The 17,677-nt window shown below is 35.0% G+C and overlaps 1 protein-coding gene across 20 annotated transcripts in view; it reads left to right on the top strand.

Moving 5' to 3' along the window:
- Positions 1-17,677, top strand: part of SYNJ1 (synaptojanin 1) — an 83,918-nt gene that overhangs the window by 14,837 nt on the left and 51,404 nt on the right. For all 20 annotated transcript variants that reach the window (XM_081302897.1, XM_081302898.1, XM_081302884.1 and 17 more), the window contains exons 3-8: positions 3,684-3,770; positions 5,514-5,781; positions 9,058-9,283; positions 10,235-10,318; positions 15,059-15,120; positions 16,697-16,793. In XM_081302897.1, coding sequence (XP_081159023.1) covers positions 3,684-3,770; positions 5,514-5,781; positions 9,058-9,283; positions 10,235-10,318; positions 15,059-15,120; positions 16,697-16,793 — 824 coding nt within the window. The remainder of the gene's footprint in view (positions 1-3,683; positions 3,771-5,513; positions 5,782-9,057; positions 9,284-10,234; positions 10,319-15,058; positions 15,121-16,696; positions 16,794-17,677) is intronic.

Raw genomic sequence — 17,677 nt, 5'->3', positions numbered from 1 at the left:
CTATCGAGCATGTGTGGCGGACTTGTTTTCTTTACAGTTAAGTGTTTTGAGGGGAGATACTTTGTAACTTGATAAAAATTACTCATTCCTCATCAGAATGAATTCCTGGGCTTATTCAGTGGATTAAAATCCAGTACTCTTATTTATTTTGATGCTCATGTTGTCCCAGACTTCATCAGTAAAAGCCCTTTACATTGGCTTATGTGTTTCTGTGACATGTTTACATGATTCTTTGAACATTTCCTTTCCTTTTGGTAAAAGGATGTTTTAGGTTCATCTTGTCCCTGTCCTTGCCCTGGAATCAGCTATTTCTACAATGCATTCTAGAATCCTTAGTGGAGAATGATACTTAACTTTTTTTTTGGTGGGCAGGGAGTACCAGGAATTGAACCCAGGGGTTCTTAACCACTAAGCCACATTCCCAGCCTTTTTTGATATTTTATTTTGAGACGGGGTTTTACTGAGTTGCTAAGGGCCTCACTGAGTTGCTGAGGCTGCTTTCGAACTTTTGATCCTCCTGCCTCAGCATCCCAAGCCTCTGGGATTGCTGGCGAGTGCTATTGAGCCTGGCAAGAATGATATTTAGAAACCAAGATCTGGGTGTGTTCATTGCTATTGGAGTGTTGCTGATTTCAGGTCCTTTCACTGTGTAGTCCTAAGAAGTATATGTAAATGTGTCTGTGTGCGTCATACTCATTTATATCTTTTATATACTCATTTATATCTTTCTTCTGTCTAGAAAATTGGGGTCACACTAGTACCTCCAATTCCAATCAACACTGAAGTTCCATTCTAGTTTTCTTTCTTTTCCTTGTTTGTAATTTCCTTCTCTGACAATGAGAAACTTGTCTCATTCTTGGTCATTCTCTTGTATATAACCACTCTCCTACCCATTCCATCCCACTGGGGCTCCAACGCCCTGCCTCAGCCTTTTGTCCTATGTACCCTGCCCTCTTCTGCTCTCAACTGCAACATATCATGTCAGTATACTTCAGCATCCCTGGAGTCTCCCATACCTCATGCAGGCTGTCCCTCCTCCAAGTGGATGTCCTCTTTTACCACCTCTGACTTCAGCTTCACATATAGGGCTGTCCATATTGCCTGGGCTCTGACAGCCTGCATTGGCCTTTTGTCTACTCTATCCCAGGCCTTTAGATTCAAAATTAAAAAAAAAAATAGAGTGGATGTTTTCTCTTATGGAATTGGAAGTGTCTGGAGTTAAAAGTACATATAGTCCACGAATTCATCAAACCTACAATTGTAGAACCCTCTACTGAGTGCTAGGCTGCTGGGGTTAGGGCAGGAACTAGACCAAGTTCCTTCTCATGAAGCTGCAGTCTCAAATGCTGGCTGTTTAGGCTTAGACAAATTAGTAGCTAATTAATAACCTTTCTAAATCTGTTTTTTCATATGCCAAGTGGAAATGGTAATTTTGCTCTTGGGGTTGTTGTGAAAATTGAATAATGCAGAAAACATCTAGCTCTTTGTTAGATACTGTCATAATAATCACAGAAATAATATATAAGTACCTCAGCTGAGATATTGTTTTTACATTTATTTTAATAATTTGAGAGGAAGCCAAAAATTCCTGTCAGGGAAAATGACATCTACTCTTTGAATTATTTTTTCCTTTGTTCTAGTTTTATCTAGGAATGTGCACATTAGTTAAAGTTCATGTGTGTATCCTCTTTCCGAGTCTCAGAATATAAAACAAAGTGCAAATAACTAAACAGAATGGCATTTGCTTACATATTTTAATTGGGTGACATTCTAATAGATGGACCTTCATTGGTCCTGAGAGACATGGTATGTTGTTCATATATTTAGAACACAACTAATGAGGAGGTAATTATGATGCATTATTAGAAGAGAGAATATTTTGTTGCATTGTATTTAAGTTACAGAGTGACTTTTTCTGTTTTCTAAGGGAGGGTGATTACTTAATGTTAAATTATATTTTTATTTTAACTTTTATTAGCTGATAGTGTTTGAACCGAATAATGATTGCTTTGAAACTGATAGATCTAGTAATTTCTATGTTACTGTATTAGTGCTGTCAGTTTAAATGAATATAACATATGACATGTAAAACTCTAGAATAATATTTGTCCTGGAAAGCATATCTTTTATCATGAGGACAATAAAAAGTGTCTCTAATGTTTGCTTTTGTTATAGTACTCTTTTTTTTTCTGACAAAGCATAGATTTATTGAAGGAGAAAATACTACTCCATAAAGCAGAAGTGGTAGGGGGAGAGGGGGAGGGCAGATGAGAGAATCTTGCAATGCACTTATAGAGGCAGTATTTAGGGGAAAGCAGTTATATTTTATTTTATAAAATATAATTAAATCTGTGATGTTTTAAATGTGTGTTACTTACCATTGGAGGTCAGAAGTAACTGTTTTATAAACATGAAACACAATAATACTAGAAACTCTGGGAATGCAGAATGAAATACCATTCCCAATACCATTAGTAGTAGCTTGGTGAAATTTTCCCCACTCTGGGTGGTTAGGTAAAAGCCCACACTTAATTATGAACGTATTACAGAATTGTGACATTATCAATTCATGGAGAGATTGAGTCATTTAGTCTTATCCAGTGCTGCCAACTCATAGAGCACAACTCATTGGAAGGCAGAAGTGAGTTCACTAGAAAGTGGGCTTATGAGTAGATGGTCTGAAAAGCAGTGAGGCAGACAAGGAAGGTGAGATGTTCTGAAATCTGGAAAAAAATTTCAGGGCAAAGTAGGAGTGCCAAATTGCAAGGAATATTGGACAAAGCAGTAGACATGGAAGGGCTCTTTCATTGGCAAAAAGAGACTGGAAATGGAATGTCATATGGATCTACTTCCATGATTTTCTAACATGGAATACATGAATGATGCCAAAGGTTCTGTTTTTATGTTGTAGATGAAGGACATAAGAGGAAATTAGTATGTCTAAGAAAGAAGCAGTAAGCTCTGAGAGAATCACTCAGCCAAGAAGTGAACTGGGCATGGGATGAGGGACAGAAAAAAGAGGGCAGTAGAGAAGGACAGGACCTCAGAAGGGAAAGGAAAAAAGAGGATCTCACCTGAATTGTCAGCTTTAGAATGTATTCTTTCTAATTGTTCTTTGATATACTAGCTGTAGTTCATATTTCTTTGCAACATTTTTAATATATATTTGCTAAGTACTAGGAAGGTTTTTCCTTTAAAGTTTTCTGATTTTTTTTTTCTTGGAGGGGTGGAATTTTTTTTTTCTCTCATTAAAACAGCCACAATAACCTGCCCTAGGTAAATTATTTTGTGGGTTATACTTATTAGCAAGATACCATGAATTTTATTGCAGAAAACAATCAGATGAACGGCAGGTTTGAGATTTCCTTATTCCTATACTGGACTGTGTGGTGAAGTATTGCCTATAGCTTTCATCATTTCAATGTTTTATCAGTTTTCTAAGTGTCCAGTTCTAAGTATCAGGAGCAAAACGATGAATAAAATAGTTCAGGTCAGTGGGAAAGGATGGATTAATTTATTATATGGTGCTGAAATAATTTGACTCTTGAGTTATGTTACTAGTTGGAGAAATATTTCATATGCTTATATTAATATCAGATTTAGAAATTTTTGCTTGAAACCTACTTTATAGCTAAATACAATCTAATGTTTCTTGTCATTTTTCTTTAAAACTTCTGTTCTAGCATCTGCAGAAAAAGAGGCAATCAAAGGTACATACTCCAAAGTACTAGATGCCTATGGACTCTTAGGTGTTTTGCGGTTAAATCTTGGTAAGTTTGTTGTTCAATATAATTCATCCACATTTTTTATTTCTAGTTTTATAATTCTAAGAATTTGAGAGAGACTACCTTTATGTCATTTAACTCTATAATGGAGCTATAAGTGTGATAACATCTTTTAAACCTTAATTAAGCTACTCTTATTATATTTTTGCCCAAAAAAAAGCTTGCTAATTCTCAAGCTACTTTGATTTTAAGTTCCAGAGATGGTTTCCTGTTTCAACATGTTAAGAGAAAATCAAAGCATTTTTCTTTTCTTGGCTTCATTGTATTTAGGAAACAAGTGTCTTTATTGAACCACAAACTTCTTGGTGTAGTGGATTCAAAGGTCTCAGTTTGGGCCTATGTCTGCCACTTAATGTGACCATAGACTGTAGAGTAACCTTTGTGTTAGTTTGTCCATGTTAGTCATGGTGTGACTTGAAGTATGGGCTATTACTGGTCTGTGAGTAAGAAAGGAGCTTGCACTGTCATATAAATCCAACACATGGCTTCCTTCACTGATAAAGTCTAGTGAACTATGAAGAAAAGAGTCAGTTAAACTAAAGGGTGAATTTATTGATATTGGAATTTTTTTTTTTTTTTTGATACCCAGGATTGAACTCAGGTGAAGATGACTCAATCACTGAGCCATATACCCAACCCTATTTTGTATTTTATTTAGAGGCAGGGTCTCACTGAGTCGCTTAGCGCCTCACCATTGCTGAGGCTGGCTTTGAACTCATGATCCTCCTGCCTCAGCCTCTCAAGCCACTGGGATTACAGGTGTGTGCCACCGCACTTGGCACAGATGTTGTTGATTTCCCTTCTGTACAGGCAACTTTTTTCATTGTGTGCTGTTTACAGTTTCTGGATCATGCTTTGAGTAGCATTGGTCTATAAAATGGAGATTTGTCTTTTGTTATTAATAAATTATATGTAAAGCACTGTGCATAAGTGCATCGCTAATTTTAAGTAATCCTGAGGTATATGTTTTAATCCCTTTTTATAATCTCAGGTTGGTTAGGCTCACGTACTGAAGTTGGCCTAGAAAATAAATCATAGAGCCAAGATTCAGAGCCACTTCTACCTATGTCAGAGATTGTGCTTAGAATACACCTTTGCTAATTTATAACTTCATACTAATTTCATAGGATTTTGTTCTAATTAAATAAAAAAAGTCTATGAACGTTTTTATAAACTAAATTGCTTTCTGTCCATATATCATCATGAGCAGCTCAAATTTATATACTATTTTTCCACTTTTACTGTTCACAAAGAACTTTCACATTCATTTTCTCATCTGAACTTTCTATCATAAGATATTTTTAAAATATTTTTTAGTTATACATGGATACAATATCTTTATTTTGTTTGTTTATTTTTATGTGGTGCTGAGGATCAAAGCCAGTGCCTCACTTGCATGAGGCAAGCACTCTGCCACTGAGCCACAACCTCAGCCCTAGAAAAGATATTTTTTATTTGATAGATTTTATAGGCTCAGATTAAGTAGAGGAACAATTTTGTAAATGTGAGCTTTTCCTGTTAACATTTAAATGCTTATTATAAAAAGGTATTTAAATAAGGATTTTTTCCCAATTAAAAAAAAATCTAGTGAGTTTAAACATGTTCATTACAAATTTAGAATAATCAAAATATCAGATTTAAAAAATGGAAATACAAGAAGAAAGAAGAACTTGAAATAACATAAAAATATTGGAATTTTTCATCCAGTAAAATCTTTGGGTTTTGCAGGTGATACTATGTTACATTATCTGGTCCTAGTCACTGGATGTATGTCTGTTGGAAAAATTCAAGAATCTGAAGTTTTTCGAGTTACTTCCACTGAGTTTATATCTCTTCGAGTTGATGCTTCAGATGAGGATCGTATTTCAGAAGTGCGAAAAGTTTTGAATTCAGGAAACTTTTATTTTGCATGGTCTGCTTCTGGAGTCAGTTTAGATCTGAGTCTTAACGCACATCGAAGCATGCAAGAACACACAACTGACAACAGATTTTTCTGGTGAGTCTATGTTTCATTTTTTTCCCTTTTTAATCATGTGCTGTGCAACAACTTGGTCTTTGTGGTCATGATATCCATCAATTGCTGTTTCTGGAGATAGCAAGGGATGAACTCTACTGATTCTTCTTTTCTGCTTCTGAGTCCTCAACAGAGCACTTGTGGCACGTAGCGACTGTCAGTTTATTGAAGTTGGCATGTGACATAAAATTCATTTTCTCTCCTGATCCTGACTGACCTTTCATTTTAGAATAGACTTAAAATATTTGTTATAAATTTGGGAATGACTTTAATGGTAATAAAATTGTGTTACTCATATCTACTGTTCTTAGTAAGCTCTTGTCTGGCGTTGTCATCATTCTAAATCAATATTCTCTTACATTTTTAATTTTAAGATTGTAAGTAGATGACTTCAATTCAAGAGTAACAGATTGTGAAGAAAAGTCCAGTACTGTAGTAAATAAAACTTACATATGTAGCTAACTGTGATATATTACATGATGGTGCATAACTGTGCGTAGTTATCAATAAGCATGAATAGTAAATAGAACACTTCTATTAGTATGGCTCTATGTAGCAGACCAGACTTCTAGTATAGTAGCTCTGTTGTCTACAGCCAGCATTGACCTTGATGTTTCTCCTTAATGCTTTATGCAGATTTTATTTCATTATATTGACATATGCTATAAGGCCAAAGCCCCAGACTCTCTGCTCTTGGCCTTCCTTAGTAGTTCAGATTCAAGACATTTTCTCCTATGTATTTTCTCCCCCTCACACTTTTACCATCACTCTATGGTCTTTGAGTAGTGCATTCAGGTATGATCCATTTGCTTTCGCTTTCAGGTAGGTCAAAATCAACCACAGCCTTAGGGAAGGAAACTAACTCATAGCTTACATGAAAGGGTCTTGACACAGGGGAGCAGAGAAGGCAGAATGAATCAGAGCTTTATAGCACTGTCTATAGCAAAAGAGGAGACTTGAGTGATGGGAAAGAAGAGATAAGTAGTTGTGGAGGGGTTAATAGAGCAGTTGAATGGGCAGAAAGCCCTCTTGGCTCAGAGAAGCTAGTGATGATGGATGTACTTTGGTCTAGCATTCAGAAATAGGCAAGAGTTAAAACTCTGTCAATCCTACATTTTTTTTTTTTTTCTGGCTAAAGACATTGAAGGCTTTTGGAAAAGGTAAATGTGTTGCAGCTGTGCATTGGGCAGCTGTTGTTACCTTTTTGGTCCCTCCTTATTCCTGTCCCAAATTACTTAGATTGAGAGAAAAATGCTTTCCTGCCACCTCAGGGAGCCAAGCAGTTGCAGATAATATACAACTTTAAAGTTTAATCAGTAGGAGTAATTTATTTATGTTTTCATTCAATTAAGGATGGAGATGGGGACAAATTTAGATCACAGAAAGTCTGAGGGTTTTGTGCAGTAGGAGACAGGTTGAACAAAGGGATGGCTAAAATACCAAAGGTGAAGTTTCCTCGTTTTACAATTTTTATTATTTTGCTAAAGATTTGCATGTGAATTTTATTTTGCATAGAAAAATCAAAGTTTTTAGAATTGATTCTATACCCTAACAGCTTAGTGTAAATATTTTTCAGGATCAAGTAATATTTGTATCTAAAGAGTGCCAAATATCTACACAAAAACAAAGTAGTTTTATTTACAATTGGAGATTTTTTTGTATGCGATGCTGGGGATGGAATCCAGGGCCCTACCTGTGCTAGAGTAGGCAAATGCTCAATCACTAACCTACACTTCCAGCCCCTTCATTGGAGATTTGAAACTGCTGCCATTCTGGGTTTCAATAGAATTTAGAGAGTGACACACTGATAGTAAAGAAAAATGAGAACTCACAGCAGAGGAAGAAACTCTACCGGTATGAAACACATAAGGTTCAATGTCTACTTAATGATTGCAAGTGAGTCTCTTAACTTAATAGCATGACATAGCTATCAGCCCTGGTGCCTTGGGTGTTCTGGGTCACACTCAACATTCACACTCAGGTGAATGTAAGTATTAGTGAAATATGAAACCTAAAGTCATTAAATAAGTAATGGTCATCAGATTTAATATTATCCCAGTAGTAATCTCATGACTCATTTACATTTAGTGTACTTTCTTAAATGGACAAAAGGGGTTTGGGTTGCAGCAGTTGTACCTGTACCTGTAGCGGAGGGCAGGGATTTGAGGACAACCAAGAACTACTACTGTTCTTGTCTCTTATTTTATTAAGCAAATGCTATTACATTTGTTTATCTAGTTTAAGATGGCAAGCTAATGTACAGCCCCTTAAGAAAGGTTTCTGCCTAAAATGGTAGCAGAGTTTTAAAATTCAGAATCAAATTTAGTAATACAGAAAATTCACTTTTGAATTGAAAGAGGGTTTCTTGTTTTTCTTCTCGAAACACTTGTTTTTTCAAAACATTTTTCTTAATGTTTGGTTGGAGTCTTTCGTATTAGTTCTAAGGAGGACTGAGGTTTCAGTAGAGATCTGAGTAGTGACCAGCAGGGTGAGAAAGCCAATCTGGAAGTAGCATTAGCCCTGCTCCCTGCTTTAATTGCTTTTATCTATTTGTTTGGATAAAACTATTCCCCTGCAAAAGTTTATAAATCAGGCTCCATCTGCTACCTACAATTCTAAAAATATTTGGAGTGTACTACAGGTGTAGATTAGTGGTAGAGTGTGTGCCTAGCATGCATGAGACCCAGGGTTCTATCCCCCGCACTACCCAAAAAAAAAAAAAAAAAAAAAGTATTTGGGGCAGTGGAAAACACTATGCCTACACCTCAGTGGTACTGTTTAGTATGGCATATTTAAATTAATAGAGCCTTGTTAAAGTTGAGTCTGTGAATACAGCTTTATAAAGTGGGGTATGTATGTACTAGATTTTGAAATGTTAGGTTATTTACATTGTACATAAAATATAACAAATGGAATGTAGATGTAAAACAAAAAAATGATTTCCTGGGGCTGGGGCTATGGCTCAGCAGTAGAGCACTCACCTTGCATGTGCAAGGTCCTGGGTTCAATTCTCAGCACCACATAAAAATAAATAAACAAAATAAAGTTATTGTGTACAACTACAAAAAAATAAATATTAAAAAAAATGATTTCCCTCATAGTACATGTAATGGATTGAATTATTTTGTTGCCTTTTAATTTAATAACATTATTGTTTAATGTTAGCACTGCTCAGTAGTATTGGGAGCACTGTTTTAATATTTGTACTTTGTTATTTAGTACTCAGTTGCCTAATGCAGTTATTTCCTTTTCTGTTAGGAATCAGTCTTTGCATTTGCATCTCAAGCACTATGGTGTGAATTGTGATGATTGGTTATTACGCCTCATGTGTGGGGGAGTGGAAATAAGAACAATTTATGCTGCTCATAAACAGGCAAAGGCTTGCCTCATTTCAAGATTAAGCTGTGAACGAGCTGGGACAAGGTTTAATGTCCGGGGGACAAATGATGATGGTCACGTCGCCAATTTTGTAGAAACAGAACAGGTATATACAGTTTATATTGCTTATCAATGTGTTATAGGAGAGGCACAGATAATACTAGGATAACCGATTTTTATTTGAGACAGAACTCATTTTGACATCTGTAATCTCATCTGTGGTATAATTGGCAACTTTCTAGGGAAGGCTTCCCTAAAACAAAAAAAAAACTTCTTTTGGTATGACTCTTCAAATAGTTAACAAGTTATTCACTAACTAGCATGGCACACTCAGTGGTGTACATTTGATATTGAATTAAAATCCTCAATTATAGAGCTAGACAAGAAGAATATTTTTTATGCAGTTAAATCTAACTCTTAAAGATAAATATGTGTACTACCTAAAAATTAAAAATTACATTTTTGCCTGTAAAACTATATAGTTATAAATTCAGGCCATGTACCAGTCCAACTCAGATCTATCAAATTAAGTTTTGAGAAATATAAAAAGCTAAGGTAGCTACCCTCAGTGGCAACATACCCATAATCCCAGCTACTTGGGAGACTGAGGCTGGAGGATCTCAAGTTTGAGGCTAGCCTGGGTAACTTAGTGAGACTGTATTTCAAAATAAAAATTTTAAAAGGCTGGGCATGTAGCTCTGTAGTAGAATGTGTAAGGCTCTTTCTTTGTTTACCAGGGGATAGCACTGCAAAAGGAAAAAAAAAAGCTAAGGAAAACAATTGAAGGAAACAAAAATATGTATGTAAAATTCTGAGATTTGAAAGGAGGTTCTTTTTATTATTTGGATGATTAATATTATTAACTGGAAAAAAATCAAACTTATTTAGAGACATATTTTGGATACTTTGATTAGGACAAATTATGAGAGATAAGTTATAAACTAAAAATGTGCAACAGATTGTAGTAACTTTGTTTTTCTGATACAGAGGTAATAACCCCACCACCTGTGAAAATATACATTGCTGTTGTTGTTGTTATTTTCTTTCCTTTCCGCAGGTTGTGTACTTGGATGACTCTATTTCTTCCTTTATACAAATTCGGGGATCTGTTCCACTGTTCTGGGAGCAACCCGGATTGCAAGTATGTTTGACATTCAATTTTTATTATTTTTTTCTCTTAAAAAATTTCCATATTCTCTAAATTTTCAGGATAGTTAATTAATTCACTGATTATTCTATTCCATTTAATAATGTTAGCTGGATTCACAAGTGAGGATCTGAGAAGTGTCTTGTCTTGGAGGCTTATTTTGGCTGATGGTTGGGAAGGCTGAAAGTCCAATATTGGGCAGCCCTATTGGTTCAGCCTCTGGTGAAGGCCTAATGTTGGATGGCATGGCCTGTGGGAGCATGTTGGGAGAAAGAGATCACGTCCGGGAAAAGGAAGCCAGAGGGAAATTCTGATGTGGCTCAGGCTTTTATGACCACTTGCTGTCACAAGAACTCACTCCAGGAAGCCAGCATTCCTTTCTGAGGTAGCTCCCAATAACTTAAGGACTTTCCATTCTAGACTCCACATCTTAACAATTCCATACCATATCCCAATAGTGTCACCCTGGGGACCAAACTTCTGGCACATGAACCATTGGGGGACAGACCATATGCAAACCCTACTAAAATCCAGCTGCTGTACTTCATTTTAAAAATTTAGATGTTTGCCGGGCATGGTGGCATACATCTGTATCCCAGTGGCTTGGGAGATGGGAGGCTGAAGTAGGAGGATCATGAGTTTAAAGCCAGCCTCCGCAAAAGCTAGGCACTAAGCAATTCAGCGAGACCCTGTCTCTAAATAAAATACAAAATACTGCTGGGGATGTGGCTCAGTGGTTGAGTGCCCTTGAGGTCAATCCCCAGTACCAAAAAAAAAAAAAAAAAAAAAATAGGTTTTTATAGCACATTGATTTTCACAGTGTTTACATATTTATTATCTTACAGTGTTAGTATATAATAATTTAATCTTCAGGCAGAAGCATGTAATAGTTAAAGCTTCAATACTGTCTTTTCAACCAACATACTTAACTCTATTGCTATAAGCTGTGTGATTTTGAACAAGAGATTTAATTCCTGTCTCAGTTTCCTTATATATAAAACAAGAATAATATTAAAACCCTTCATAGGGTTGTTTTAAGGACTAAATGAAAAACACTTAGAAGAGTGCCTGACACAGTCAGCAACATGTCAGGATTAGCTATTGATGCTATCACCAATAATGTATCTGCTAAAGGAATTTTACTTGGTAGTCTGTGATGACGATCATCTTCAGCATGCTTTCTGATAATTTTTAAATCTCCTTTGCTGATTTTTGTAACATTTTTTAAAAATATAAGGTCATAATACCAAATTTCATCCAGTAGTACAATCTTATATTTTAATTCACAAATCCTTATGCCTAAAGAATAAATCATAAACATTTTAGGCTTCTAGGTATGTATAATCTAGTAAGTTTTGTACCTTAGCATATAGCATCAAGAAAAGGAATAGAAAAGGATCTTACCTTGGACCCCTAGCCCAAGTCAGTGTTTCTCACAATTATTTAGCTTAGCAGTTTTTAAAGTCAACCTTCCTTTGAATAGGAATGGATTCTTGTCTTGAGTGTTTTTTATACCAAAGTAGTTTTTGCTCCATTCTAAAATAGTAGGTAATAAAGGAATGAAAATATATGACTATTTTTAAAGATTAGAAAAATAGATAATTGATTTTAAAAATATTAAAATGCCAAGTCCAAAGATTAATTGTTTCATAGAAGGCAAACAAGTAATTTGTTAACCTAGGGTGGCTTTTAATGGATAGTAGGTGTTTTATGTGTTCTCAGAACTGGAATTTATTTTAAGGGATCTTTGAATTTAGTGTTGACTAGTGAGATGTCCCACTTTAGTAGATAGAGAATCCTTAGGCAATTGTTCTTTGACTTGCATCTTTTTAATTAATTCCCCTGTGGCTTTTTAATCAAAAGGTTAAAAGTATCATCTGAAGTGGTGATAAAATGCAGATTCACAACTCAACTTTAGATCATCTAAAAGCAGAATCTGGAATGCATTTTTAAGCAAGTGCCCTTCCATTCAGAGTCAAGAACTTCTGTTGTACACCATCTTATTGTAATAGTCTGAATCAGCTGGTCCTGTAATACTTTGCCCTAGCATTCTCCAAGGCTTTGGGACTTTGTATTTATTTTACTCCTTTCATCTCACTTAAGGTCTCATAATTTCTTTGGACCCTGAAGATTCTTACAGTTTTCTAACCAATCTCATCTTTCTAGGCTCTGTTTCTGGTTACCTTTCTGACACTTCTTTTTTTAATTTTTGATGTATTAGGCTTCACAAATATATATACCCGAGACCTACCTCCTCGTAATCTGGTTTACTCTACCTATTCTACTTTATGCTTTGCTGTTTTCTAACAGGAATCTTCTACTTCCAAAAGTAAGATGTGTTGTCCTTCAACATCCAACTCAAATCTCATTTGAATAACTTCTAATCACTCATCCATGCTGATCTCTCTAGTTAATAATTAAGTTCTTCTAGTATGTATTATTTTATACTAGTTGCTATGAGAGATTCAAAGCCCATAATACTTTCCAGTTTGCAGTCTGTTCCTTGAGACTTTTTATAGAACTGGTAACTATCAGTATGAATTCTTTTGAGGCATTATAAAGTTGTAAAAAGTGCTTCATAAGTAAGAATATATTTTAAGTGTTGGCAACTACTCTGTTACATTACAGTTTATAAAGTCTTAAAAGATAAACATGATGAATTTTTTTTCTCATTTAATGCCATGTGCTTGATTTTTGGTTGAAGGTCAGAAGTATAAGAACATTAATAATGAAAAATTATAACAATTAAATAATAATGCAATAATAATGAAAAATGATGTTCCATATCATCCAGTTAAAAATTTAAAAGTACATCTTTGATGCAACCTTTTCTTTTTAGGTAAATTCATTGTTATTTGAAAGCCTTAAAAATCTCTGGAATGCCAGACGTGGTAGCACATACCTGTAATCCCAGCAACTTGGGAGGCTGAGGCAGGAGAATTGTAAATATGAAGCCAACCTCAGCAACTTAGTGAGGCCTTAAGTAACTTAGCAAGACTCTGTCTCAAAAATAAAAAAGGGCTAGGGCTGTGGCTTAGTGATAAAGTACCCCTGGGTTCAACCCCCAGTACAATAATAATAATAATAATAATAATAATAATAATAATTCTGGAGTATCTCTTTTATCACAATTTATATTAGCTCTTTTATTACGGAATTTTTCCTTTAACAATGAGTAATAAAACCCAGTCTAATTAACCAATCTATTGCTATCAGAGCTGTGATAACCACCTACAGGTATCTGTGTGTTGGGATGGTGGGGAACAACCACAGGCATTAATTAAAAACATGAGAATTTATATTTTTTTTCACCTTATTGATAATTACAGTGTTATGCAAGATAAATATTAAACAATAAAAAAATGCTATGTCTTAAACTTTTGTATATGTATAGGCAGTTAACCTGAGATCATGCTAAAGAGAAGGTGTCAACTTTTGCTGAGTTTTCTCCAGTTTAAAATATTTAATCTCCTGAGGCACACATTTTTCTTTTCTTTTTTAAAAATGTTTTATTTTAGTTGTAGGTGGACACAATATCTTTATTTTATTTATATGGTGCTGAGGATTCAGCCCAGGGCCCCACACAGCTCTACTGCTGAGCCCCAGCCCCAGCCCTGAGGCACACATTTTTCTTTTCTTTTAATATTTTTTGGCTGTTGATGTACTTTTAAAATATTTATTTATTTATATGTGGTTCTGAGGATTGAACCTAGTGCTTCACACATGCTGGGCAAGTGGTCTGCCACTGAGCCACAACCCCACCTCACATTTTTCTAATTTTAAAATTTTATGAAGACTTTCAAGTAGTATAGGATGAAACTCAATCAAATGATTCAGTTAGTATAAATGTGAATCTAAGTTAGAGCATTCAAATTCTTATAAAAAAGAAAAAAGAGAATCCACTGGTTATCAGGATAATCCTTATGTTGTCCGATTTAGGACAGCAAGTGAGAATACTTGATGTTAATATTTCAATTCAGTTTTGAGATTGGATAAGCATATTAGAGATTATTTTCTCTCTTTTTTTTTTTTTGGTCAAACTATATGACTGATATGGCAACCCTCCTTCTATACCTCCTACACTTAGAGTCACTTTGTTCACAGATTAGCAAGAATGAATTCTAGGGAACTTTGATCTTAGCATCTCAGAGAAAAATGTTAAAGTTCAAATTGGTCTTACCTTTGTATTTCTTCTGTTAGATCTTCCTCAGTCTTGCCTCATCTCTCTACCACACTCCTATGTGTAGAAAGAGACATTATGAGAATATACAGCAGATAGATATGTTCTATCTTGTATATTTCATTTAATCCCAAATTTCTAATTCTGAAAAATGTGCTGTTACTCTAACTGCATGGCTTTGAGGTTGACTTGGAAAGGGTCTTTTTCCTGGAAGGAATTACATTTTTAATTCATTGGAGCTTTTGGTGAGGGAGAGGTGATTATGAAGTATTCACCATAGCAAAGAGAAAGACACATGAACATAGTAGTGGTAGGCAATTTGGAAGAGCAGTAATTTATTTAGGTCAGGAGATGTAAAAATATCATCTGAATCTTTTTTGGAATTGATTGTGTAGATCTAAGAGGGAAAGTTATCTATTAACTTAAGATTGTCATCAGCTATTTGATTTACTACTGTGTGTTCAACAAATGGATTGTTACATATTTCAAACAATGATATTTTCTTGTCTACATGTTGGTTTTTGATGTGATTAAATATATTTTTCTTGTCTAAGGTGGGATCCCATCGTGTCCGTATGTCAAGAGGTTTTGAAGCTAATGCACCTGCTTTTGACAGGTAAGACTCATTATTTTTACATAGTGCTATAAGTTTTGATATTGTTAAGCAGTGAGATTACTTGTGTTTACTAAGTGCTTTAAACTTTTTTGATGCCATGTAAAATTCCTCTGACTTCTAATTCAGTTTGAAGACTGTAATGTTATAACTTCTAGGGGTGGATCTTAATCTTTTTAGCCTTAAGACTTCCATTCTGGGTGCATTGTTCCCTGCTGGCTACTAGCCAAATATAGCTGCTAAGCACTTAAAATGTGATAAGTCCAAACTGAGATGTATTATAAATGTCAAATGTGTACTTGATTTCACTTAGTATAAAATATCTCAATATTTATTTTATAGTGATTACATGTAGAAATATTTTAGGTGTGTTGAATTAAATAAAACATTTAATGACCACTGTTTCATTTTAGTTTTCTAAATGTTCCTTCTTGAAAATTTTAAATCACAGATGAAGCTCATGCTTTATTTCCTACATATGGTATCCCTCTATCTGGTAGTCCCCTTTATCCTCATGGTATACATTGTGAGACACCCCCTCCTCCCTGGGAATGCCTGAAACCTCATATATCTATTTGTATACTGATTTTTCCTAAACATATATATTTGTGATAAAATTTAGTTTAGACATTAAGCAAGGTAAAAAATTAGGAACAAGATCGAATAAGATAGGACTGTTAACAACAATATACTGTAATAAACAAGTTGTGTAGCTGGGTGTGGTGGTGCATGCCTTATAATCCCAGCAGTTCAGGAGGCTGGGGCAGGAGGATTGCAATTTTAAAGCCAGCCAGAGCAACTTTGTGAGGCCCTGAGTAACTTAGGGAGAACCTGTCTCAAAATAAAAAGGGTTAGGAATGTGGCTCAATAGTTAAGCACCACTGGGCTCACCCCCACCCCACACACACACAAAAAAATTAATTATGTGAATTTGGCTTCCCTCTCTCGAAAGAATCAAGACCAATTTTGACAATTTTGGATTGCGGTTGATCTTGAGTAACTAAAACTTTTTTATTTTTCTTCCTTTATTGCTTGCCTATGTCCCAGAAGCCCAAGGAAAAGGGAAACCACAGATAGGGAAAGACTGCTGTATAGCTTCTGGAATGATTGAAAGTGGAGAGAAAGAAGACTCATATTCAGGGCCTAGTTTTCAAGAGTTATACCTAGTAAGGAGGTCCTTCTAAATGTTTTCAGAGTATGTAATGACCTTACTGTGTAATCAGCCAAGCTGATACCTTGTTTTGTCTGGTGCCAGTCTTCCAGAGTGGAGAGGGGGCTGGATGAGTCTATAGCTTCAGCATGGGTGAGAGTCCATAAGTCAGAGAGGAAATTGCATTAACTGAGTTTTCTTAAATTCAGAGGTATAAGGTTTATACCCAATTTGGCCAATTTTCTAAGTTTAAAATACTGCCACCTAGGTTCTGTTTAATAATGAAGTCTTAATTCTGTGTATGTGTGAGTTTATAGAGATGAACCCAACAACTACGTATAACTGTAAAGCGGGAAAAAAAAATGGATTCTGGTTTTTTTGGGTGGCTTATCATTTGACATATGCTCATTTCCTTTTTCTCCTCAATAGGCATTTTAGAACACTTAAGAATTTATATGGCAAACAAATAATTGTAAATTTGCTTGGATCTAAAGAAGGTGAACATATGCTAAGTAAGGCTTTCCAGGTAAGTATGGCCATTTCTTCTTTTGTTCTGGACCATGGTCACCTAGAATAGTATTTTTAAAAAATAATACAATAATCAGATTCTCCTGGGATATAAATTATTTCCTAGAGAAAGGTTAGTACTTATTGGAGTCTCTAATTCTTTGGAACCATTAGAGAACAGTTTAGACTGTGCTGCTGAAATTTTAATTTTGGAAAGCTTTCAAGACAGTTGTCCTTCTTTTTTTAATCTGCTGTTTAATTTTTTAGAGAAGCAGAAAAATACCACCACCCCCCCCCCAAGCAAAAGTGTTCATCTATCATTAGTAGAGAAATATCAGGCAGTTTCCTCCTTTATTGATTGCCTATGTCCCAGAAGCCAGAGTCATTTGTGTACATGTAACACTATACCGTCGTGTGTAGATGAAGAGAAGACAAGTGAAAGGAACTCAAATGCCTGGCTTCTCAAGAAAATTACTTTTAATAAGTGCTTATTAAGGGCTGGGGATATAGCTCAGTTGGTAGAGTACTTGCCTCACATGTACAAGGCCCTGGGTTCAATCCCCAGCACCACAAAAACAAAACAAAATAAATAAATGCTTATTGAATCAATATTGAATTAATATAAATAATGATGTTACATAAAATTATAAACTTAAAATGGTAGAAATCATTTTTTAAAGTTCAGTCTCACATGTCTAAAAAATAACCTAGTTATTTGGCTATATTTTAACCTTGTGGTATAAGTATTGTTAATAAACAGATTATACTTTAGAATGTGAATTTTTAGTAGTGTACTTTAAAATGTATTATTAAATGAAAGTATAGAAAATTAATCTTTCAGTTCTTGATACTTTGTGTTACAAAAAGAGAATACTTTGAAATTCTGTAATTAGTATAAACAGT

Source organism: Spermophilus citellus (genome assembly GCF_964194105.1).
Source record: "Spermophilus citellus genome assembly, chromosome: 7".
NCBI lineage: Eukaryota > Metazoa > Chordata > Mammalia > Rodentia > Sciuridae > Spermophilus > Spermophilus citellus.
This window is presented reverse-complemented; position numbering and strand designations above follow the sequence as displayed.